This window comes from Camelus bactrianus, chromosome 6 (assembly GCF_048773025.1).
Source record: "Camelus bactrianus isolate YW-2024 breed Bactrian camel chromosome 6, ASM4877302v1, whole genome shotgun sequence".
Taxonomy (NCBI): domain Eukaryota; kingdom Metazoa; phylum Chordata; class Mammalia; order Artiodactyla; family Camelidae; genus Camelus; species Camelus bactrianus.
In genome coordinates this window covers 72,263,399-72,289,110 of record NC_133544.1, presented here as the reverse complement: position 1 = coordinate 72,289,110, position 25,712 = coordinate 72,263,399, and the positions used below count along the sequence as shown (strand labels likewise).

Below are 25,712 nucleotides of genomic sequence, written 5' to 3'. Positions count from 1 at the left end.
TTATCAGATACATTACTTGTAAATATTTTCTTCCATTCTGTACATTACCTTTGCACTCTGTTGATTGTCCTTTGATGCACAGAAATTTTAGATTTTCATAGTTCAATTTACCAATTTTCAATTTTGTTGCCTGAGTTTTTGGTATCAAAGAAATCATTGCCAAATCCAATGCCGTGAAGTTTTACCAGTTTTCTTCTAAGTTTTATAGTTTTAGCTCTTACATTTAGATCTTTGATCCATTTTGAGATAATTTTTGCATATGGTGTAAGGTAAGAAGAGTCCAACTTCATTCTTTTTTTTTGGGGGGGGGTGTAATTAGGTTTACTTATTTCTTTTTAATGGAAATACTGGGGATTGAACCCAGGACCTAAGCATGCTAAGCATGCACTCTACAACTAAGCTATACCCCCGCCTGCAACTTCATTCTTTTATATGTGGATATCCAATTTTCCCAGCACCATTTGTTGAAAAGTGTTTTGTTTTGTTTTGTTTGAGGGGTTAAAAATGTTCTAAAATTGTGGTGATGGTTGCACATACCTGTGAATATACTAAAAACCATTCAATTGTGCATCTTAATGGTGAGTCATATTATATGCGAATTATATTTCAATAAAGTTGTTTTAAAGAAAGGAAAGCAAAAAATATCCAACAACCCAGATTGCTGGTCCCCACCCCCAGCACTTCTAATTCAGCAGTTCTGAGGCGAAGCTGATGCTGCTAGTCTAGGGACTATACTTTGAGAACCACTCTATTAGCTGATAAGAAATGACAGTTTCCTAAGAAATTTCAAAATAGTTTTCTTGTACTGTCTTTCAGAGACAGGGATAACTATGGTTTGTATATGGTTCTTTCATTAAGGCCCTGACATACTTTAATTTTATCTCAGTTTACAAATTGGTGGGTGTTCCTAAAGGGAGCTTTCTTAGGTATATCTTCAAAGACGTACTGGATACATCGTAAAAAAACTTCACTTCATAGATACTTCTTTAGAAAGATTTCATATTATAAGCTTATTTTAATAGTGCAAAAAAATCTGCTTCCAATCAGTGGAAAAACTTTCAAAGAATTTTATAAAAATAGCCAATACTTTGAACAAATACAAAATATCTAGGTAAATATTACAATTATGTACTCTAAACCCAAGAAAGCAGAGACTACCTTATAAGCCACATCATTCATGGAGCTGGTCATTTCAGGTTACTAAAATGCATAAAACAAAACTTAAGTTTTACAGAAAGAAATAAAACAACTCCAGTAAGAAAACTAATTTAAGTTTCATGGGAAACAGACCACATTGGTGACTTTAAACATTTTTCAAGGAATTCACAGAAATAGGGAACATCTACATCTTGATTTTTATGCAAGTGAGTTTTGTGCTGAGAAGCTTAAAAGACTGCTTGATCTTCTGACCAATAGCTCAGAAGTAAAAGCCAATCAAGACAGAAGATGGGACCCATAAGTAAGACTTTAACCTGATCTTAAAGTATAAAGCAAGATATTATGATAAATTAGTTTAAAAATGCAAATATATTTTAGTTTAGACTTAAATATTAAAGAAACAAAAATTATTATGATTAATTAGGATCTGACTAAAGATTGGGTAAAATTTTTTTCATATTTGTCTTCTTACAGATAATACTGATCATTCAATATCAATGGATATGCTTATTTTTGTGTATGAGAAGGGTATGGCTTGAGAAACCAATACTTACATTAAGTTCATTACCATTGCCAGAACTTGACAAAACTGGTGTTTTGGGTGTGATATTGTTTGAAGTTCATTATTTAATAAAAGGAGATTGAGAATCTTGCTGAAACTGCCTGGGCAGAAGGGTATCTCTCCATACATCTCTATGTATTTCTATATATATCTCCTTACTACATCACAGACACAAAAACAATATTAATATATTTACATATATGTATTGGGCCAAAAATGAATTAACTTTCCCTACAAAATTATAATTATGAAAATACTAATAGACACTATATAATAAAGGAACCACTCAAGAAAAGATGGCAACCATTCCAATAGCTGAGTTCTATTGCTTTCTCTTAACATTTCAGGAAGAGAAAAAGGAAGAGCAGTTTGTAGTAGAGATGCCTACCCCAGAAATACCTGGTAGGCAGAAGTGAACAACCTAAAAATCATAGCCCTTTATATGGGAAAATGGCTAATGTTTTTGTCAGTGGTAACACCTCCTCTTATACTTGAAAGTTACTCCTTAGGACTTATACTAAAGCAGAGAGCACCACTTTAGTTAGGAGAAATTTTCCCAAAGTGTTCTACTATTTGAACCTTTGGTAGAAAGATGAACAAGTTGACAACAGGCTATTTGAGGCCTTTCATCATTCCTGGCTGTAGAAATTTAAAAATGTACCATATAAATTAACTATAACATCATCAGAAAGAATTTTACTAGGCTTCTATGACCTAAAGATAAAGATTAAATAGCGATGGAGACTCTGACATAATACTAAGTGTACTATGCACTGTAGTCCATGGGTCTAGTGGTAGAAAGGTAGTCAGTCCTGAAGCAGATCTTGGTAAATTTGCTTGACTACATTCTTTAGGTAGTTGTCTTCCAGTGGCACTTTAGATAGACTGGCAGTGATTTCATCTTGGCTGAAAAGAACACAAGGTTAATTAATTTTTCTGGAAATTTATACTTGTCTTCAATTCAGTGGAATTCACTAATTCAGTGGAATTTCAGTGGAATTCACGTTTTTGGGTATAGGCTCTGAATCTCCTAGGAGGCACAAATAGGCCTTTCTAGAAACAGATTGTCCAGTTTGAACTGAAATTCCAAAAATTAGCCCTAAGAACCAATTCTGTATGTAACTGTGAGGTATCTTGACTTATCTGCCTTCTCTGGCTATAAAAATCTACAACTGTTGGTGTTTGCTGATAGATCTGAAGTGGGCATACTCTGTCATCTTGCAGTCTGTCAGCAGTATGTTCAAAAAGTCACAAAATATACAGTAGAAATGAAATAGTTTTAGGTCTGTTTCCATAGACTAATTGAGAAAAGCATGACTGTACAGCTTTTTAGAGATTATTTTGTTTTTAAAGCCATAAAAGTAGTTCAAATATGATCTGGGCTAAGCTTATGCAGGACTTTTTTTCCATCTTGATACCTGTTTTAGGTAGGAGTTGTCAAAAAGTAGAGCAATTATAAAAGAATAGACCAAAGGTCTCCAGCATCCACTGGAGACAGCAATGAAGGTCACTGACTTTAAAAGAACAAATACTTCAAAATGAAGTCAGAGAGAGCTGATATTTGGCTTTGCTATGGTCTATTCATTTTCTGACCACTTTGAGGGATTTTTCAAAAGATATAACAAAGGTAAAAAAGTAGTTGGGAGTTCTTTCCTGCTGGCCCTTTACTCACCCAATGTTTCCAAGGTGTTTTTGAATAGAGAAAGGTAATGGGACAGATGGATAATGGGCTGAGAGAAACAAAGTTATCTCAAACTTTGCAAATGCTGCAGAGCTGGAGAATAAAAGTTTCAATCTGTAAAAGACAAGATCTTCAATTAAAAATAGAACACAAAATAGAATGAAACACAAATACATTTTCCTTTTACACTGGCATATGAAACTTTGGTATAAATCATTTCTTGTCCTTATCCTTATCAAATGAACAGAGGGTAAAATATCTGTAACAAAATATGATTATGGCTGCATTTTCATCATTAGTCACAAAACTGATAAATAAAATAAATTATTTTAATTATAAAGTTTTTGACTAATTACTTACTGTTACAGGTTGAGTTTTGTCCCCTAAAAATTCGTGTTGTAACTCTAATCCTAAGTACCTCAGAATGTGACCTTATTTGTAAATATTATTGCTGATTTAATGAGTTAAGATGAGGTCCTCCTGGAGTAGGATGAGCCCCTAATCTAAAATGACTGGTGTCCTAATAAAGAGAGGACATTCGGACACAGACATACACATAGGAAGAACATCCTGCGAAGATGAAAGGAGATGTTGGGATTATGTATTTACAATACATGCCAAAGACTGCCAGCAAATCACCAGAAGTTAGGAGAGAGGCTTTGAATAGATTCTCTTTCACAATCCTCAGAAGGAACTAACCTGGCTGACACCTCAATCTCAGACTTCCGGCCTCCAGAACTATGAGACAATAAATTTCTGTGGTTTAAGCCACCCAGTTTGTAGCACCTTGTTATGGCAGCCCTAGGGAACTAATACACTTACTCGGTATTATTCACATCTATGTTCATTAGGTTATAATTTGGTCCCCATCGCTTTAAAAATTCAATCTCCTCCCCAAGGAGTTTGCAATGGCTCACTACCAGTGAGATTTCTTGAAGCATCTGGGAAAAATAGAAAGAAAAAAAAAGTTGAAAAGTATGAAAACATTTATGGTGTTTAGTGGCTCTTTTATAAAAAACCCTTGAAAGTTAAACAATTGAGTATATTTATCATTTCAGGATCCACTATTACATACATAAAATTTCAGTTCTGCTTTTTGAGACAGGTAACAATTTTCCTTTAAATACGTCAATCAGAATTTACCTTGGGTACCTGGTGCTGTGTTGTACATTTCTTTTTCCAGAATTCCTGTTGTTCAATGTACTGGAAAATAAGGTTATGAACTAAAAGGGAGGAAGGAGGAGCTTTATCCTCTGAGGAAGGGGAAAAAAAAATCAAAAGCAGAGTATTACTCACTATTCGTATGTTTTATATATATAATAGAAATATTATCTATAAATATCTTCAAATTACCAGATGTCTAAGTATCCTCTTCAATTTATTTTCAAACACATAAATTAACATATTTAGTGAACATAAGACATTCTGATATAAATTCAAGCCTTTATCACATATAGAATAGAACTTAGTTAAAAGCATGGCCTTAAATGTAACATAGCCCTGAGTTTAAATTCTGGCTTTCCTTACTACCTGAGTAATCCTAAGCACAACACATTTCTTTTAAGCTGTAGTTCCCTAATTTGTAAAATAGGGAGTAATATCTACTTCATAGTGTTGATGTAAGTAAATGCACATGCCTGATAATACAGTGAGTACTCATATTGGTAACTTTTAAATTCTGGAAATAGCTATTATTAATCATTGCTCAAGATCTAGCAATAACTTAAAAAAATTTCTTTTAAAACCCACCCAATATTTGAATAATATCCAGCAGTTTTAAGTCTAATACATATTTCTAAGAACCAATTATTATTATTGTTGTTGTTTATATTTAATTTGGTATGTAAAAGGATTCTCAAGGAGCAATTTGCACTTGTAAATTTCTAAGAAATTTTTGGTGGATTAAATATTTTGAACTTACCATCTAATAGAGATTGGAAATTCAGGTCAACAATCTTCCTATAGGCCTTGTTCAGGAAAGGGAGACCAACTAGGAAGAATCAGCATAAGAAGAATGTTTCTTTTTATTATCTGATTTAAAGCTACATACAACTCAGTACTTTAGAATCCTACTCCTTCCGGGTAGCAGGGTTTTTCATAGGCAGCTGAAAGCTTATCCCTGAATCATATTATTCTCCGTGTATGGTAAAGTCTTCCCTGAGAATGTTGAACTATATTAGTTGGCAGGCCTTTAAAAAAAATTTAAGGTGTGATACATTTTTGTAAATTTATCAGGGCCTCCTCCTTTGATCCCTAACTTCTGTGCAAAGTATTATTTTCAGGAACCATGTAAAGAAAATGACTGTGACCTCCCCATAACCATTATCTTTGTACAAATACACTGAAAATGATTTATATGTTTAGTATTACAGCAATGAGTTTTAGGTAGCCAGGAGAGCTGATTGCTCTTCCAGAGACCAGAGTTACCTCCTGTCTCTCAAATTCTGATTCTTATCACTTTGTTGAATATTTTCTATGTATTCAGCACTGTGAACACAATAGTGAGACAAACAGACATAGTCAATCCATGCTCTCAAGAAGCTTACAGCTCAAGGGGACACACAGGTAACTGCAGGAAGCAAGCGTACTGCAGGAAACAATGAGAACATACACTAGGCGGGCAAGTAGCAGGGGGCAAGCAACAAGTAGCAGGAGAGCAAGTAGCAGAGGGAGTGAGTAAAAGGAGAGTCAGGGAAGACTTTGCTGAGAAAGTGACAATTGAGCTAAGTTCTTAAGGATTATTAGTTGACATTTATTTAGTGAAGAAGAGGTGCTATGGTCTGAATGTTTGTGCCCCCCACTGCCAAATTCATCGTATTAGGAGGTGAGGTCTTTGGGATGTGCTTAGATCGTGAGGGTGGAGCCCTCATGACTGGATTAATGCTCTTTAACAGAGACCCTGAAGAGCTAGCTAGGCTTTTGGTCATGTGAGGATACAATGAGAGAAGTCTGCAACCTGGAAGAAAGCCATCATCTGACCATGCTGGCACCCTTATCTTGGACTTCCAGCCTCCAGAACTGTGGGAAATAAATTTCTGTTGTTTATAAACTACTCAGTTTATGGTATTTATTTACTTTTTTAATGGCAGCCTAGAAGGACTAAGACAGGGGAAAGAGCTTCCAGGCATAAGAAACATCAAGAAGAATGTTCTGAGGTAGGATGAAATATGACTGAGCATGAAAGACCATGCTCTTTTAAGGGAATGAAAGAAATCCATTTTGGCCAATGTGCAGTAAATAGTATTAGGCAGGAAAAGGAGGAAAAATTCAAGTCAAGCAGGGCCTTACATTAAGTTTTTTTGATTTTAGTCTAAGAGTAGCAGGTGCATGAAAAGATTTTCAACAATCACTACTGCTACAAGAAGGAGAACAAAAAGGAGAGGAGAAGGAGAAGATCCAGAAAGACCAGCTATAGTGTTATTGTAGTCATCTAGGTTAGAGGTAACTATTGACAGAAGAGATGCAAATAACTGGGTGAATATTAAAAAATTACAATCAGTAAGTCTTATCCATGATTTAGATACACCTGCTGAGGAAGAAAGAGGAATAGAGTGATTCCTAAGTTTTAATTTTGGACTTTGAACGGAAGTTGATGGTATTTATTTAGAAAAAGAACTTTTAAGGAGAATCGGGTTTGGGGGCTAGGAGATTATATAGATCCTAAGTTTCAATTTGGCCATGTTCACTCATGGTTGGCCATGCTGAAGCCAACTGTTTCAAGAGGAAAAATACCTAAAGATACTGACAGAAGATTTCAACAAAATAGCTAGGACTCTGCCAAGTCACCATATAGAGATGTGTACCTACTTTGATAAGCCTGCCAATATGCACAGAATTTCCAATTAGCTCTTTAGGTTAGCTAAAGTATAAAAAAAAATAGTCAAGAATCACCAGCCATTAGAGTAAATCTTCTATCACAAAAGACAGATGGAAAAAAGGAACTCAGAGTAAACAGATGTGACTAGCAGGTGATCCATTACTTTAGATAGGCAAAATTTCTATTGTCTAATATAATTCAACAAAAGGCAACTTTCACTAGCTGAATTTTATTTTACTTTTTATTTAATAAAATAAAATTCTATTATCACAAATTAAAGTGATTAACTACTTTAAGATTTTCAGCAGTGCTTTCATTATGTTAACAGTTACTAGAATAGACATATAAATCTTTAGTAAGTTTAGCCATACACTTATCTGAGAGGAATGATCTCACTTTTGCCACTCACCTACTGGTTCTCCAAAGGTGATGGTAAGTTCTACTGTATCATAAAGAAAGGTGAATACAGCTTGATCATCACTCCACTCAATGACATCCCATTCAGACAAGCTGAAGAGAGATAAACAAGACAGAAAACTTTTTTTTTTTTGAGATAAAAGAAGAGAGTTAACTTATGATACCACTCAAACAGTACCAGTAGCAGCTTCTGGAGTTCTCCACTGGCTTGGGAGAAGATCATTATTTTAATTCAAATATTGTGAATCTACAAACTTACGCTTTTGAGAGAAATTAACAATTGACTAAATCTTGTTATATATCAGAGAAAAACCAAATCTTGGCAATATAAAATATTTTAAAATTGTAATTCCATAGCACTCCCACCTTGTATACCTTCAGCTTAGTGTTGAGTGTATTAACTTTTTTTGAGGATGCATTGTATTATAGTTTAAAAACAGTGATATACATTACAAACACATGTCAACTGTTCTAGTGAATTTAGACAACCTGGAAGGCACAGGATAAAAAACAAAGGCCACTTGCTTTCCTTACCTCAACTGATCCAGTAGCTCTTCAGTTCTATTTGTTTGTTTTTGCACAAAGTCTATTTGAGCAAGGGTCTGCTCTTTCTGTACCTCCAGTTCTAAGAGATTTCTGAAAATCAAACGGAGTATTCACAGAAAGATAAAGCCACTGTCAGAGAATTCAGACTTCATTAAAATAAAAGCTTGTGACAAAAAGTCATGTGCTAAATGGATCCCCAGTGAGGCAAATGACATCCATTTTTGCATTTTTAGTTTTTTAGGTTTCTTTTGAATAAGTATTAAACTAGAAGTGTGGGTCTAAATAAGAAAAGTCTAAATCAATGGTTCTTAAATTAGGGTCCATGAAAATATCCTTAGGGGTTCACATGTTCTTTAAGATTATTATTAAAATTTACATTTTGATGTTAAAAATATAAGCATAATACAGCAAAAGAATGCCCACCTTAAAACTAAGACATGCCATAATTTTGGTACCTGCATTTGGCTTTAATAAGTTTTTAGAACTAAATAAAACTTATCGTTTGTTAGTCATTTTGCTAGGATCAGTTTAATTTTACGCAAATATTCCACTTGTCAAATTAATGTTGTCAGTTGAAATTTTACTGATTTTGTCATTATTTATACTTGATTTCTTTTAGTCTTATAGTCAAACAAGATTCATGAGTATAAGAAATATATACCTCATTTTATATTTATTTATACTTAAGTACAATACAGAAACAGTTTAATGCTATATTTATTTTCTTTAATAGGATCTTGGTATTATTTAAGCTTGAGGAATACTGCTTTGGATTAATGCTCTGCAAACAATAAGTGCTTAGGAAATACTGTCGATTAAGATGGCCTCCAAGGTCAAATTCAAAGTGAAGCAGAAGCCCTGAATTAGCCTTAGTCTATACTCGTGTCCTCAATCTTGTCAGTTTCTGGAGATAGGAAGTCATTTAGCCATGTCAGGTTTAGCATATTTTCTAACACTCAAATTGAAGGCTAACCTTTGAAGCTTTTCTTCCTCAGTTTTCAGCTGTTCCAGTTCTTTGAAAAGAAAAAGACAAATCTATCAGAATGTACACATTAAAATGTTGCACAAAAATCAACTGTTTTATTGGAAAGTCTATCTCACTAATCTCACCTAAATAAATAAACTCAGTACAGAGGATTCCCCCCTCATTCATCTCCTTAATTAATTCAGTTACCTTTCTCTGCAGCTCTCATTTCAGAATCCCATTCTTCCATAAGATTGTCCTCCTCTTCATCCCCCAAATTCTTAGCTTCTAAAGTAGATAACATGCATTAGAACAACTCAGTCAAAAATAATTAAACAACCAGAGATGAAAAGAATAGATGGTCCCAAAATGAAGTGTTAAGAATACTTTATAAACATTCACCTTGCTCCACCTTTCCTTGCCAAAAAGCCCTGAGCTATAATAATAATTTCATCTGAAGACTTGCTTCTAGTGGCAGACAAGTGAACTTGGAGCCATATGGCTATGATCTCCAATAGCAGCTTCTCAGGGGACACTTTGGGATGGAAATTGTTTATATATAATTTGTATATATCAAAGTTATTTTTATGCAACCCTATGGACTAAGCAGTAGCAGATACACATATATAAGTGCATACACACACACATATTTAAAAATTTTATTTTTGAACCTTGGAATCATCCTTAAAAGTCCTGTCTCCCCACATCCAAACCAACTTTTGATTTTCACCTCAAAAATATTTTCTGAATCTACTTTTTTTCTTAACCACCAGGCTCCCTTAATGTATGCTACTATCCTTTCTTAACCATACCAGTTCAGTAACTACTTCTTATTGTCACTCTTGATCTATTCAAATCCAATGTCTACATGGCAGCCAGTACCCTTCAAATGGCTATTCACTGTTAGAAAAAGTCAGAACTCCTTAAGAGGTCCTCCTTGGCCTAGCCCCTGACACCTCTAGCTTTATCTCAGACTGTGTTCCCTTTTGCTCTCTCCATTCTAGCCACAATGGCCTTATTTCAGACCCTTGTACTTGGTATATTTTTTCCCATTGAAGGCCTTCTGCATGAGGTATTCATACTGAATAGCCTGCTCTCTCCTCCTTTCTCCCTTTTACTCCTATTCATTCTTCAGATCTTAGCTTAAATGCTACTTCCTCAGAGGGAAGCCTCTCTTGACCTGACTAGGTCAGTTTTCTGTTTCAGGACCTTATAGCACCATGTAACCTTTCTTCCATAGCAGTTACCATAAAACTATTTGTTTAATTCTTATCATCTTTTCTAGACTAGAAGCTCAATAAGGGCATAAAGTTTCATTTTTAATCACCATAGTATTCTTAGCACTGAACACTGTACAAGGCACATAATAAGTACTTAGTAATTTGTTCAAAGAAAAATGAATAAGAAAGAAATAGGGAGCCATTCAGTGGCACCTAGAAAGGGGGTGTGGTTGCTGGTATTTTTAAAGATAAGAAAGAGGTAAATATATCCAGGAGAGGAGGCACAGAGGTTGAATATACAAGAGATAAGGGAAAATCAGTGCTGTAAGATTCCTGAGAAGACAAGAGGGATGCAGCTCAAAGTTTAGGTGGAAAGACTGATCACAGGGAAAAGAAAGGAAGGATGAAAGAATGGATATAAACATATAAAAGTTTGGTTTGTTTGGCAGGAGGGATTTTAGAAGTTCTGGCCTAATGGCTTCTATTTTTTTTTTTAATGGAGTGAAAAAGCAAGGTAATGAACAGAGGTGGGGCAGTCTAAGATTATGGAACTCATATACTTATTATCAATTCAATGTATAAAACATGTACTAGGCACTTGTTTGGTGGAAAGCATAGTGCTAAGAACTCTGAAGGATATGGAGAAAAATAAAAGCCAATCTTTACCCCCACGGAGCTCACAATTCAGTTAGGAAAATAAACTCTACAAAGGTAACTATAATAAGATGTGATAGGTACTATAAGAAGTGCTAACAAAATAGCCACGGTAGCTCCTTTGGTAAAACAAACAAACAAACAAACAAACAAAAAACAGAAGGAGAATGCATTCGGCAAAGACAAAGTGGCAGGACTGTATAGAAATGAAAAGATTTAGATGGAATTTAGGATGTGTAGGGAATAATAGTGAATTATGTAAGAAAGGAATACCTGAAAATGATTGTAGAGAATGTTAAATGTCAAGCTCAGGAATTTGGACTTCATTTTGTAATAAATGGGAAGACAAAAGTTTTTCAGGGGAGAAACATAATGAAAACTGTCCATAATTATTAATATGGCAGCAATGTGCAGGTTGGACTAGAAGGAGACAGACTGAAATTAATGGTATAAAAAGATTAGTTAGAAGACTTGGAAGTAGCACATGTCAGAATTAATGATAACCTTAATAGGAATGGGAAAGAATATAGGAGATGCTGAAGAAGCAGATATGACAGGACTTGATAAGAGAGACTCAAAGACAATAAAAGTTTTGAGTCTTTTATAATTTATAAGAATGGAGATGCCATTAATAGAGATAAGAAACATCACAGAGAGAACAAGTTTTCAGATTTTATTTTGCATATGGAAGACAATACATTACATTTTGTTCATATAAAGTTTAAGGTGCTTAAGGACATTTTCAGAGAGGTTTAGCAGGAAGCTGGAACTGTTAAGTCTGGAACTTAAAGAAAGAGGCTAAAGATGCCCTTTCCAAAATGATTATAAGCTACTTGCCAAAAATCTGTGTATATAATATCTTTTTTCTGATGCTAAGTACAGTATCTGGCATGCAGTAAGGTGCTAAATAAATGATTGATCAATTTAACTGAATTTGGGAATTATTCATATAAACACAATTTTTTTTCTTTTATTTATTTTTTTAATTGAGGTATAGTCAATTACAATGTGCCAATTTCCAGTGTAGAGCACAATGTCCCAGTCATGCATATACATACATATATTTGTTTTTATATTTTTTTACTAAAAGTTATTACAAGATATTGAACATAGTTCCCTGTGCTATACAGAAGAACTTTTAAAATCTATTTTTATACATAGTGGCTAACATTTGTAAATCTAAAACTCCCAAGTGTATTCCTTCCCACCCCTTTTCCCTGGGAACCATAATACTGTTTACTATATATAAACACAATTGTTAAGGCAGATGAAAGCATTAGGGGACAGAAGAGAAATGAGTAGATAATAAAATCTAAATGCCTACATAAAGGGTTAGTTAGAGAAGGGCCAACAGAGGAGCTAAAAGGAACAGCCAGGAGAAAAGAATAGGGTTAGGTTTGTACAATATCATAGAGTTCTGGGAGAAGTAAGTTTCAGGAAGGAAAAAATAATGAGCAGTGTCAAATGCTGAAAAAGATCAAGATGGCTAAAGACTGAGAACTACCAAATATGATGATTATGGGAAATTCCATGATCTTTGAGAAAGCAGTTTCTGGACAACACTAACAAGTTGGGATTATGAGAGGTCAAACAAAGGATAGATAAATTTTCAAATAGAGGTAAGGTCATTTATTTAAAAAAATCAACCCAAGATTATGGTCTAGGTTATGAAGAGCATTCCAAAGAGACTTATTATCTTGGGCATCTCTTGTTGATTGTGTTATGAATGACCACAGTAAAGGAGCTTTAATTTGCTTTAATTTAATGTCTCAAGATGCTAATACAAGGCTTCAGCATAGTGCTACCAGTAATGCGTACTGTAGGGAAGCATTTAGATATAATTATATTTTCTTTTGGAAAAGTATTCAAGATACTTTACCTATTTCCACCTCAGTGAGACAGTTATCCATCTTCTTAAGTATGTTGTCCATCTCATCTATCCTTATTTGAAGTTTCTCCCTCTCATTCTAAACACACAATATAGACTGTCAAGTTAAATATCCAAACAAAATATTATAAAATTATAAATGGTTCAAATTGCTAACATAACTGCTACATCTAAATCATGAGCAGGCAAATCTGAAAATGAAGCTCAAAGCTTCAAGCCTCATCTTAAAAAATTTTTTTAAAAGCATTCATAACAGATTAATATAAACTCATTTTTTGTACTTTATTTCATTAATTTCATGTAACATAAAATGTTAATATATATTACTTTAAAAACAGAGTTCATAAAAATGTTCTACAGTCAAATAAATATGGGAAACACTGGTCAAATAAACTTACATAATTTTTTCTTTTTACACTACCAAAAAACCCCCCAAAAAACCAAAAAACCCAAAAAACATTTCTGACCTTAGACTTTAATATGCTAGCTATTATATTTCTCCAAAAGGGGGATGATGCATGTAACATTCCCCAGACTTATTTGCCAGTGGAAAGTTTGTTAATGCAAGACTTTTCTTAAAGGATGATCATTTGGGGAAATGCTACTTTAAACATATGCACATATTTACATATGTGTATGGACTCTGAGGAAGATAATACTACAGCATAGTCCTTAGCAATGGAAGATCAGAATCCTGTGTTTTTATATTTCAATATGTATAATGGATAACAAATTTGAGATAAGACATGAGCCCATATTAGTAAATATATTCTAGAATTACTCAAGATGCCAGGATTTGCTATTTTTGATAAAGTAAACCCCATCTCTTATGAACAGTTTTAAGTTAAGACTCTCATTCACGTATCTCCTAAGGAACATTCTTCATATTCCACAGCCACTATAAAGTAACTTTAATAGATCTTTCTAAGCTCTTAATTGTCTCACATTACCTGAGCTGACTGCACCAGCTTGCTGTATAGAGCCACTTTTCCTTGGTGAGTGAAGACTTTAGTCATCTTGGTAAAACGCGATTTTATTTTGTTCAGATAAATTCCAAAGGCCTTTAGCTGTAAGGGAAAGTCAAAGGCTACACTGCACCAAAACAAATGTTAAAAAAGGCAAATGGTCTGGGAAGGCTGCTACAGCTGCTACATACTGAACTTTGCCCATCCTAGCATCTAATTCCCAAGGCTTCTAATTTGTAAATTTAATTCCACTTAATAGTTTAAGAACAGAATCAAAGATTTCAATTTTAATTTCTGCTTTTAATTCACTTATATTACAAATTAGAAAATGACAGGCTCTTAGTTAATAAAACTGCTTAAATATATTAGGGTACATATAAAATTAGTTGCTTATTATTTAATCATTTAAAATAGATCTTTCCCTCATCTAAATCTAAATGAAAGGCAAACAAGAAGGAGGGAACTTTAAATAAATTTCAAATACATTTCACATATTAAACTAATCACTTAAGGTTTGGAAAGATTATATATTAACAACCATTCATGTATAACTAAATAATGCCTTGTTAACATACTGTATCTGAGAAGTAATTAAAGAATTCATCACTAATTTATCAAATAACACTTACAAATTTCACAATAAACTTTGTTCAAAATGTCTATATTGATTTGCATTCAGAAAATGAGACAAAAGTACCTCCTCATCAGAGCAGTGTCTCATTTTTTCCCAGAGGTTCCTATTTACATCAGTCAACAGTTTATCTTGATTCAGTGCAGAAAGCTTTAATCTAAAATACAGAAAAGTTAGTTAGCACAGAGTTCAGAAGTCAGCCAGAATGAATCAACTAAGATCTACAGGCATACTTAATTTAATTCTTCTTAGTTCTTTTCTACATAAAGAGGAGAATCCACTCAGGAACAGTAGCCAGCCTGAGTATTTCAGCAATTGTAGAACAGTTCAAGAATGTTATGATTCAAAAAAACTTCCCTCCCAAATAGAATTCTCATCTCAATGCTTCAACTTACTCCAAAATGCTTACAAAGAATCCTTAAGGCCTGTGAATGCATAATTGTGACGTTGTAGTTATTATTTTAAGTAAAAGTTCCCAATTCAGTTCAAAGTCTTGTCTCACTTTTATAGAATAACATTACTAAAAGTAGCAAAGTTATATATTAGTCTCTTGTTAATAAGCAGAAGAAATAAATTTTCATCAGTGTAGGAAGATATTACATACAGGCACAGTGGTGCAAAGTCAAACAGCAGAGCACATCTAAACAGAATTTTCATTGTATGCGAGATCCTTCCTATTTCATTCAAAACAAAACATTCTCAGACAAATCATTAAAACAACATGAAGAACATGTTCAGTGATGAAGCTCAGGACTTAGTACAGTGACTGGCACACTGTAGGTACTTGATACATATTTGGTGAATGAACAAACCAGAATCAGGCAAATCTGCAGTATTATAATTTAACAGCATCTTAAATTTCTAGTTTTAAAACTACATAATTCTTTTCAATTTAATTATTTTTATTTATTGAAGTAACATTGGTTCATAACATTATATAAGTTTCACATGTGCATTATATTTTGAAATTTGTGTATACTACAGTGTGCTTACCAACAAAAGTTTTAAAACCACATGATTCTTAAAAGATTATTTTATTTTTCTCTTTGTTAGATTGGTTCAAATTTAGTTCAATAGTTCTAGATAAGTATGACATAAACATTGTTTTGGGTTGCAAGTCCTCATTTACCTGCTTGAATCTAGATATACCTAATTTGTAAATTAGTTTGCAGCATCTTCTTATACCAAACCAAAACCACTGGACTATATTCTGAGTAAAACCATGTTTTTTTATAAATGCAAAGCAAGGGCAATTGTGATAAAATTATAAACCCAAAGGCAATCTTGATTTTAGGCACTATATATAAATCTCTAAAGGGTACTAACTTTTTTTTAAAGATGTTCATTTACAATCAATTTATGATCTCATAATCTGATAATTATTGTTTATTAAGGACCTACTTTTGGCTAAGAATGGCATGAAAACTTTACATACACTATTTCCACTGCTCATTTCTACCTACTAAGTAGGTATTATTATTCCCAATTGATAAATGTGGAAATGAAGGTTAAAGGGCTTACATAAGGTTACACAGCTAGTGTTATAGTCAGGATACAAAGCTGAAACTCTTTCCCACATACCTTATCATACTGCCATTAACTTTTCCTATGCTGTTGTTATTCTAATCAAAACCTTGCCACACAGATTATTCACCCATCCAATAAGACACAAAAAATGAAAACTTTCATACTCATCAATCTTCTGGCGAAGAGCTTCACAGTCTTCTCTATAAATCTGTACTTTGGGTCGGTAAACATACTGACTTAACATCAGGTCTTCTGGAGTAGGTGGTGTGTTTATAGTAAACTGGAAAAAAAAATCAGTCCCTCAAAACTAGTATTTCAAGGACAAAACCATGTTTAAGAACTGTTTCCAAGAAAAGGGAGCCCCTCTACACTGTTGATAGGAATGCAGTTTGTTGCAGCTGTTATCGAAAACAGTATGGAGATTCCTCAAAAGACTTACCATATGATCCAGCAATCCCACTCCTGGGCATATATCCAGAGGGAACCTTAATTCAAAAAGATACATGCACCCCAATGTTCATAGCAGCACCATTTACAATAGCCAAGACATGGAAACAACCTAAATGTCCATCAACAGATGACTGGATAAAGAAGTTGTGGTATACTCATACAACGGACTACTACTCAAAGATAAAAAAAGAAAATAATGCCATTTGCAGCAACATGAATGGACTTGGAGATCATCATTCTAAGTGAAGTAAGCCAGAAAGAGAAAGAAAAATACCATGTATCACTTATATGTGGAATCTAAAAAAAAAAAAAAAAAAAAGACAAAGAAACTTATTTACAAAACCGAAACAGACTCAGACATAGAAAAAACTTATGGTTACCAAGGTGGGGGAAAGGGGGTGGAAAGGGATAAATTGGAAGTTTGAGATTTGCAGATACTAACTATTATATATAAAATAGATAAACAACAAATTCTGTATAGCACAGGGAACTATTTTCAATACCTTATAGTAACCTATTAATGAAAAAGAGTATGAAAACAAATATATATATGTATGACTAAAACATTACGCTGTACACCAGAAACTGACACACTGCAACTGACTATACTACAAAAAAAACCCAAAACTGCATTACTTGTCAATTATATATCAATAAAGCTGAGGGAAAAAGGAAAATACCTATGCATTATTTTAAAAAACATCAATACCTGAAAATTCAAACTTACCAGGAAACTCTTCATTAAAAGAAAGAAAAAAGACTTCAGTTTCCCAGATTATCCTTTTCTATTCTCATTTCCTAGCCCTGATCCTTACTTCTATCCCAGGTTGAAGTTAAACTTTCTAGCTTATATAAAGTAAGGCAGTAAAAATTTAGTTGTTTTTTATTTAATTTAATTTAATTTAATTTAATTTAATTTAATTTTATTCTATTTTTAACATTTTTTATTGAGTTATAGTCATTTTACAATGTTGTGTCAAATTCCAGTGTAGAGCACAATTTTTCAATTATACATGAACATACATATATTCATTGTCACATTTTTTCGCTGTGAGCTACCACAAGATCTTGTATATATTTCCCTGTGCTATACTGTATAATCTTGGTTATCTGTTCTGCATATGCCTGTCAGTATCTACAAATTTTGAAATCCCAGTCTGTCCCTTCCCACCCCACTGGTTATTTTTTAAATGTCTTGTAGCCCTAATCCAATGACTTTTGACGTCCTTGATGTAGTATTGAGAAAACCAACTCAGCTTATTACATGTAAAAACCAAATCAAACAAACCCCATGACTGTCCATTATTCATAGGAAGTGTGGCAAAGAATAAGCCATTCTACCACTCTAAGCTTTGGTCTCCTCATCTATAAAATGGGCACAATATTGACCAGTCTCTTAAGATTTTGAGTTGTACTCCATTACATATATATGCTGCATCTTCTTTATCTATTCATCTATTGATGTGCACTCAGGATGCTTCCATTTCTTGGCAATTATAAATAATGTTGCTGTTAATAGTGGGGTGTACGTATCTTTTTGAATTAATTCTTATTTTGTGGTTGGCTTTATTCCTTTGATAACTATGTAAGTTTAAAAAGCTAAAGTTCTAAACGTTCTTTGAAACAATGAACAGAAAATACATGTAAAATTTAAATATGCAATATATTGTGTATTTACATGCAATATATTGTATGTGTACAGTCAAACTGTAACAATCCTACCTACCAAAACTGAAAAATAAAAAATAAAAAAGATTAAAGTAAAAGTTTTTTTTAAAAAAGGTACCAAAGTTCAGGGCCTACTAAAGTAATCTAACAAATGTTAGTTTCCTCTCATTCTCTCCTTTTAGCTGATAAGAAGAAATAAGAATGAGATTTTAATTTCCTTTCTCTGTCCGTAACACAGCTTATAACATGTGTGCTAAGAAAATGTAAGAAAGTACTAAAAGCATTTATAACTGAAGTTGACTCTCTTTCTTAAAAAGTATTTTTAAGGCTAAATGTATAAATAAAAATCAAGTCTCTACGCACTGGCTCAAAAAGAAATGGCAACACTAGAACCCAGATTGTTTTTCTGACTCTTTAAAAATATTTTTAAAAATTATTATTATTCTTTTTAATGGAGGTACTGGGGATTGAACCCAGAACATGTGCATGCTAAGCTTTACCACTAAGCTATTACCCTCCCTTCAGATTGTGTTTTTTTAAACACTATTTTCTCAAAGAAATCAGGCTTCCTTGGGAGAAAAGCTAGTTGCCTTCATATAGGAGCCAGATACTTGGTAAAGGAATATTTCTCTTTATAGAAGTATTTGGACAATAAATGAAAAAGATGATAAAATTAGGATATCATTACTTTACAAGTCATAACGAATTATCAGATCTAGATAATGATCACTGATGGTTGACCATCACATACATCATCAATAGACATTATCTTCTGATGAAGTACAACTATAAAGTAAACTTGAAAGAAAAACCTTAACCTGATAAAACTCCTGCCAATTTACAAAAATACAAGACAGGGGAATGCATTAAAATGAAAGTTTGGCTATGCATAACGGGCAAAATCCACCCATACTTACCACAGAAAAACCTTGTTTTGTCATTATAAAAAAAGAGAGAGGGGAGAGAGATGGGGACCTATCTTAGTAAGAAGGGAACCTTATACTTTAAAAGACAATTAAGAGAGTGATACCAACTATTTATAATGTTTGGACTTCATTTGGGATGCAATTTTGTTGCTGTTGGTTGGGTTTTTTTTGTTTTTTTTTTTGAGGGGGAGGAGAGGTAATTAGGTTTATTTATTTATTTATTATTACTTTTTAAAAAAATGGACGTACTGGGATTTGAACGCAGCACTTCATGCATGCTAAGCATGCACTCTAACACTGATGCTTGCAATCTGCTTCAAAATAAAGGCAGATAGGAGACTGTAGAGACAAGAGTTGACAATTTTTGAAGTTTGGTGATGGATAGACGAGGAGTTCATTAAACTATTATCTATTTTTGTGTATGTTTGAAAATTCCCACATTAGTTAAGGTTTTTCAAAAAACAGTAGGTTCCTCTTGAATCTTCATAACCACAAAGTGAAACACAGGACCACGTTCCCAGAGATTGACCCAGAAAATGCAAGTGTCAGTGGATATTTAGTAGTAGATATTAGGCTCATGAACTGTGTGTGCATAATGGATGCAGTTGCCCATGCTGTATGCAATATATGGGTCAATCTGCTGCACCTTGAGCCCAGGACTATGTGCATAAGCCACTCTCTCCCCTTGACTTACCTAGTTTGATTAAGTGGATGCACAATCAGGTCTTGGGTATTTCAGGCCTGGTAGGAGTACGTGCAATAGTTCTCAACCTCACTGAAAGGGTGTAAGTTATAGTATTTTGACCTGAGCCACTCCTTGGGCATGAAGGAGGTTAGGCGGTGCTACCATAGCACTTTTTTTTCTTTCTTTCAGTTTTACTGAGATATAATTGACATACAGAACTGTATAAGGTTTACAGCATAATGGATTTACATATATCATGAAATGATTATCACAGTAAGTTTCATGAACATCAATTATCTCACATAGATACAAAATTAAAGGAATAAAAGTTTCTCCTTGTGATGAGAACTCTTAGGATTTGCTCTCTTAACAACTTTTGTCGTTTATCACTTTATACCTTACATCCTAGTACCTTTTGACAGTCTTGATCTAATTCCCCCTGCCCTCACTGCCCACCTCTGGTAACCACAAATATGATCCTTTTTATGAGTTTGTTTCTGAAGTATAACTGACCTAAAACACTATGCTAGTTCCTGTTACACAATATAGTGATTCAGTTTTTCTACATAATACCTTTTGCTGGTGTTGCCAGCTGAGCTCCTGCAACTGCACACACATATGTGGGTGCTGTACATAAACATATGGGTGCTGTACATGTATCTATGAGGGCTGCCGCACATCTTCCCAGGCTGCCTCAAGAACACTCTCCCCAGTTCCACCCTAAAAGAGACTCACAGTTATCCAAGTTCTGGAATAGATACTCACAGCTGTAAACCTCATTTTACATGGCCCATACATACTCCATCTCTTTGTCTTTTCTCTACTTTGGGATTTTAAAATTTCTCTCCTGAGATAGCATGATCTCTCTTTTCATCTTGATGGGTTTGTTCCCAGGCCTATTTCCCTAACACTGCCCCTCCTCACCTCTGCAAGGCCTGAAAAGAAAGGGGAAGATACACACTCTCAAAGGTTAGCTCCTGACGTATATCCTCTCCCTCTTCTACTCTGTCAGCATCCTCTCTTTTCCTACTCTTCCCCTCTGTTTTATCCTGGTCCCCTGGTACTCCTTCTACTTTTCCTGAGACAGGTGTAGACTCTGGTGTAGACTCTGGATGCATACCTAGGCACCTTTCTACTCCCCATCTACAGCTGAGGCAAGGGGATTCTAGTGGGAAGGGGTACTATGGTGATAAAAATAATGAGGTTGGGGACCCAAAAGATGCATGCCTATCTTCCCAGTTTCCATTTTTGATTTTGATTTGATTTCATGTTTAGATATACAATCCTCCTGTAACTGATTTTTCTAAACAGCTTTATTGAGATTTAATTTATACATCATATAATTCACTCATTTAAGTATACAATTAAATGATTTTTAAAATCTATTTACAGAGCTGTGCAACCATCAACCACAAGCTAATTTTAAAGCATTTTCATTCCCCTGAAAGAAGTCTTGTACCCATTAGCTGTCATTCCCCATTCTCCTCCACCCCCATTATAGCCCCTAATCGGTTCTCTTTCCAGCTATTATAAATAAGCTCATGTAAATTTTTTTTTTGTAGATGAATATATTTAGTTCTCTTGGGTATATATCTAGAAGTGGAACTGCTGGTCATGTTAGTTCTGTGTTTAACTTTTTGAGGAAATACTCAACTGTTTTCCAAAGTCACTATACCGTTTTACATTCCTACCAGCAATGTATGAAAATTCCAATTTCTCCACATCTTTGCCAACACTTGTTATTTTCTGTCTTTTTGACTAAAGCCATCCTAGTGAGTGTGAAGTAGTAACTAATTTTAATTTGCATTTCCCTAATGATTAATGATGCTTAACTTGTCTTCTTGTGTTTATTGGCCATTTGAATATCTTCTCTGGAGAAATGTGTGTTCTGATCTTTGACTATTTTTAATTGGGTTGTCTTTTTTGAGTAGAAAGAGTTCTTCACATATTTTGGATACAAGTCTCTTATAAGATGTATGATTTGCAAATGTTTTCTCCCATTCTGTGGGTTGTCTTTTCACTTTCTTGATGAAGCACACAAGTTTTAAATTTTGATGAAGTTCAATTTTTAATTTTGTCAACTGTGCTTTTTAGTGTTATATAGAATTGATTTTTATGTATAGTGTGAAGTATGGGTCAAGGTTCATTTTTTTCCCTGTGGATATCCAACTGGTGCAACACCACTAATAGAAAAGACCACTGTTCTGCAGGGGCATCTTTGTCATAAACCAAATGTTCATGTATGTGTGGCTCTACTCTTTGAAAGTTAGAACTCATCAGGTCTTGGTGACAATTTTAATGGTAAATTGTAAAATAAAAATTTCAGTGGTAGTTAATGAGAGTTTTCCAGATCTTGGGTTAATTCTGGTAATTTATATTTTTCTAAAAAATCATCTAGGTCTTAAAATTTGTCATCATAGTTGATGAATTTTAAAAAATTCTTTTAATCTGTGGACATGTCTTCTTTCTCACTCATCTGTATTTTAGCTTTCTCCTTTTTCTTAATTAGACTAACAGTTTTCTTATTTTATTGTCTTTCCAAAGTACCAGGTTTTGGACTTGTTATCTTTCCTACTAATTTTTGTTTTCTGTATCATTAACTTTACCAACTACCTGCTTTAATTCTGTCTTCCTGCCTTTTGTATGAATGTTATTTTATTGTTCATTTTCCAACTTCTTAAAGTGAGTATTAAAAAGCACTTTATTTTTAGGTTCTCTTCCATAACAGTTATCTAAAGTTTTGAATTTCCTGCTAAATATTATTTTTTGCTGTATATCCCATAGATTTGCTATTAAATGTTCTACTTTACATGCTTTCTAAATAGTTTTGATTTTCTTTTTGATATAAGAGTTATCTAGAAATGTGTTTCTTAATTTCCAAGAAGCTTAGATGTTTTAGTCCTTTTATTAGTTCTAATTTTATTGAACTAAGATCAGATTATGATGTCCATGAAATCTCCATTTTTTTCCATTTGTTAACATTTTCTTCACGGCCAACAGCATAACTAATAAAAAAAATTTTTTGACAGACTTAAGTTGAAAAATATTATTTAATTTTGTAAGTGATAAAAGTTTTTCTATTAATTTTTAAAACTGAGTTTGTTGATTGTATTACTTAAGCTATGATCGTATATATTTTTGATTTTGAAAAATGTTTATTAAAAACTTCTGCTATACTCTAGTTTTCATAATAATAGGAAGAAGTACATGTTCAGGAAAAAGTATAAAAGACAAAATAGATGGCAAGAAATGAGAAAAAAATGTTTCTACCTTTTTAAACCCAAATGTACCTTCTATGGGAAAACTTTCTGTAGGAAAATTTGCTTCCTTTGATCCTTTGTTTTTTAATAAATACTGGTTTTGATGCAGTTTAGTAAACAAGTACAATATATTTTAACTGAGGTAACTATTTTGTCAAGAAACTGAACTTACTTTAGCCGGGAGATTGCTCTGTCGGGGTTTCTGTATCAGAATGTGAACCTGAAGAAGTATAAAGAACTCCTTTATTGTTATTCTTCCATCTTTGAGTTTCTGAGGAAAGAAAAAAATGTTTGCATGATCATTCAAGGTGAACTCATCTTGACTATAACCACCTCATTTGTTTCTAAGTAGCTTAAAGTACTTCGGATTTAATTGCGGAAATATTATCCAGATATTTATAGGCTATACATGAGCAGATTTTATCTAACAGTATTTCTTAAGGTTACTCAGTAACAGTAGAATTGGGAAAAAAATAATAAAACAGGTCTTCCAATCATGATTTCTACTCCATATAATAAATTGTCATGTTGGGGCTTAACAAAAAATAAGTTAGTTTTCTATATATTTGAAATATTTAATGATTTTTTAAAAATTAAACAAGAAAAAACAAAATATAATAAATAAAAAAGAAAAAAAGACAAAAACAAGAAAAGACAAAACAAGGAAATTAGTTACGTTAGAAATGAGAAATACTTTAATATACCTCCTTCAAGCTCTCTTCACAAATGGTGTCTCCGAGAAACTGTGATTCCATTTGACTATTAGGGTGCGCTAGAAGTAAAGCAAATTCAGGTAATGAACAATCCAAAATTAAATTGTAAACTTAATTTCAGTTGTTCAGATTTATGTGTGGTTCATGCTCCTGAAGCTATCTGCTGGGATCTTTCTGGGAAGTCAGTCATTCGCAGGGCAAAGTGTATTACAGTTTTAAGCCTCCATTCCATGTTTCTCTACTAATTATAAGCCTCTTAAGAAAATCTTTCTTGCAGTATAACATTTCTCAATTTATCAAAATAACTAAGAATAAAAATAAACTAAATATTTTACTTATCAACTATTTATAACTCCCAAAAAGCTTATACAAATTTCAAATATCTCCTGAATTAAATACACTTATTATTGGTTAAGGAAGCAGATGACTTCTGTTATTTAGTCTTCATGAAGGTCTTACTGCTACAGTCCAGAGAGGTCCCATCAGCCTTGATCGAATCCAGAGAACAGCTGCAACTAGATGGGGTCCTGCTTAGGCTTTTTATCAATACACTGTCAGCATTTTTATCTATATCCCCTTCATCATGGTGATCAAAAATCTGAAATGATCAAAAAAGGAACATCATACAGGTAAAATCATGATGCTATACTTATAAAGATTAAATGTTTGTTAAATGCTAACAGAAATACTACTTCTAACATAAAATTTATCTATAATCATACAAAACACCTTAGTAAACAATTAGAATAAGTAACTAGGCTTAGAGTTCAAAGTAGTTGTATTTAAAAATATATGGAAATAACTTTATACATTATACCGTACAGGCAAATTGTTTCTCAGAGGCATCTAGGTTATCACCAGATCCTATGAGCTACCAAATGTTGATGTATCCAATTATTCAACTACAAGCCATAGGGGTCAGGACTACCACGGGCAGAAAACCAGAACAGAATATTGGCTGTATATGGTAGCCTTGTCTAGAGTACAGAGAAGAAACTTATTTCCAGGCTTTAGTACTTCCTTTCTCAGGTGACTAGCTAATTTCCTTTAGCTGAAGTCAAATAGATCATATGGTTCTATTTTTACCATTTTAACCATTTGACTTTACAGCTTTAAATGCCATTTTCATCTACCAACTTATTTATGTTTTTAACGATAATATATTCTTTGTCTCCATGGCAGAATGTAAGCTCCATGAGAAGATTTTTGCCTGTAAATTCTCACGGATGCATTCCCAGGACCTAAGCAGTATGCAGGACACAAAAGATACTCAATAAATGTTTATTAAACAAAATAATACTAGTTTTCATAGAACCTATTCAGTTACACATTTTATATTACTGTTACTTTCTCAAAGCTTCATAGATGAACCATTTCCTCAGAACCTTGCCTTACAGAACCACCAAAATCATTTTCTAAGCTTACTTACATATTTCTTAACAGAGTTTAAACTTTGTTTTCTATGACCCTTAAAACACTTTCTAATCTTTATTTCTCCACCTGTAAAAATCAGCTTGAGTGACAAGTTGTATCATCTCCAAGTTATTCAAATCAGTGTTCCCTCAACTTTTAAAATCTATTACTTTTTTTTTTTTTAATAAACACAAAATCTCACTCTCTTTGAGATACTGGGCTTGATCTAGGCATTCTTCCATTCTCAAAAGAAATGGACTCAGCTTCTATATTTTCTCATTGGCCAAGAAAATTCAGTTAAGCTTTTATTTATGCAGTTTGCATAATAAAAAAGCTTTCTACCCTCCAGAATTTTTTAATAATTATTTTTCCCCTTCTAGTTTTATTGATATAATTGACATACACCGTAAACTTTTTTGGGGGGATGGGGGAGATAATTAGGTTTTTTTTAAAATGGAGGTACTGGGGACTGAACCCAGAACTTCATGATTGCTAGTCATGCACTCTACTTCTGAGCTATACCTTCCCCCATACCCTCCAATATTTTAACACTGAAGGTGATTTTTC

General features: G+C 33.4%; 1 protein-coding gene across 3 annotated transcripts in view; it reads right to left on the bottom strand.

Moving 5' to 3' along the window:
* Window positions 1-1,043: 1,043 nt before the first annotated feature.
* The window catches only part of KNL1 (kinetochore scaffold 1), a 48,262-nt gene continuing 23,593 nt past the window's right edge, over window positions 1,044-25,712 (bottom strand). For all 3 annotated transcript variants that reach the window (XM_045524214.2, XM_010965146.3, XM_074365909.1), the window contains exons 11-26: window positions 24,192-24,330; window positions 23,724-23,791; window positions 23,192-23,290; window positions 16,195-16,310; window positions 14,570-14,660; window positions 13,858-13,974; window positions 12,899-12,986; window positions 9,356-9,433; window positions 9,155-9,194; window positions 8,170-8,271; window positions 7,628-7,728; window positions 5,323-5,391; window positions 4,545-4,654; window positions 4,224-4,342; window positions 3,393-3,515; window positions 1,044-2,626 (exon numbers count right to left, since the gene is read on the bottom strand). In XM_045524214.2, the coding sequence (XP_045380170.2) occupies window positions 2,527-2,626; window positions 3,393-3,515; window positions 4,224-4,342; window positions 4,545-4,654; window positions 5,323-5,391; window positions 7,628-7,728; window positions 8,170-8,271; window positions 9,155-9,194; window positions 9,356-9,433; window positions 12,899-12,986; window positions 13,858-13,974; window positions 14,570-14,660; window positions 16,195-16,310; window positions 23,192-23,290; window positions 23,724-23,791; window positions 24,192-24,330 (1,560 nt within the window). In that variant the 3' untranslated portion in view covers window positions 1,044-2,526. The remainder of the gene's footprint in view (window positions 2,627-3,392; window positions 3,516-4,223; window positions 4,343-4,544; window positions 4,655-5,322; window positions 5,392-7,627; window positions 7,729-8,169; window positions 8,272-9,154; window positions 9,195-9,355; window positions 9,434-12,898; window positions 12,987-13,857; window positions 13,975-14,569; window positions 14,661-16,194; window positions 16,311-23,191; window positions 23,291-23,723; window positions 23,792-24,191; window positions 24,331-25,712) is intronic.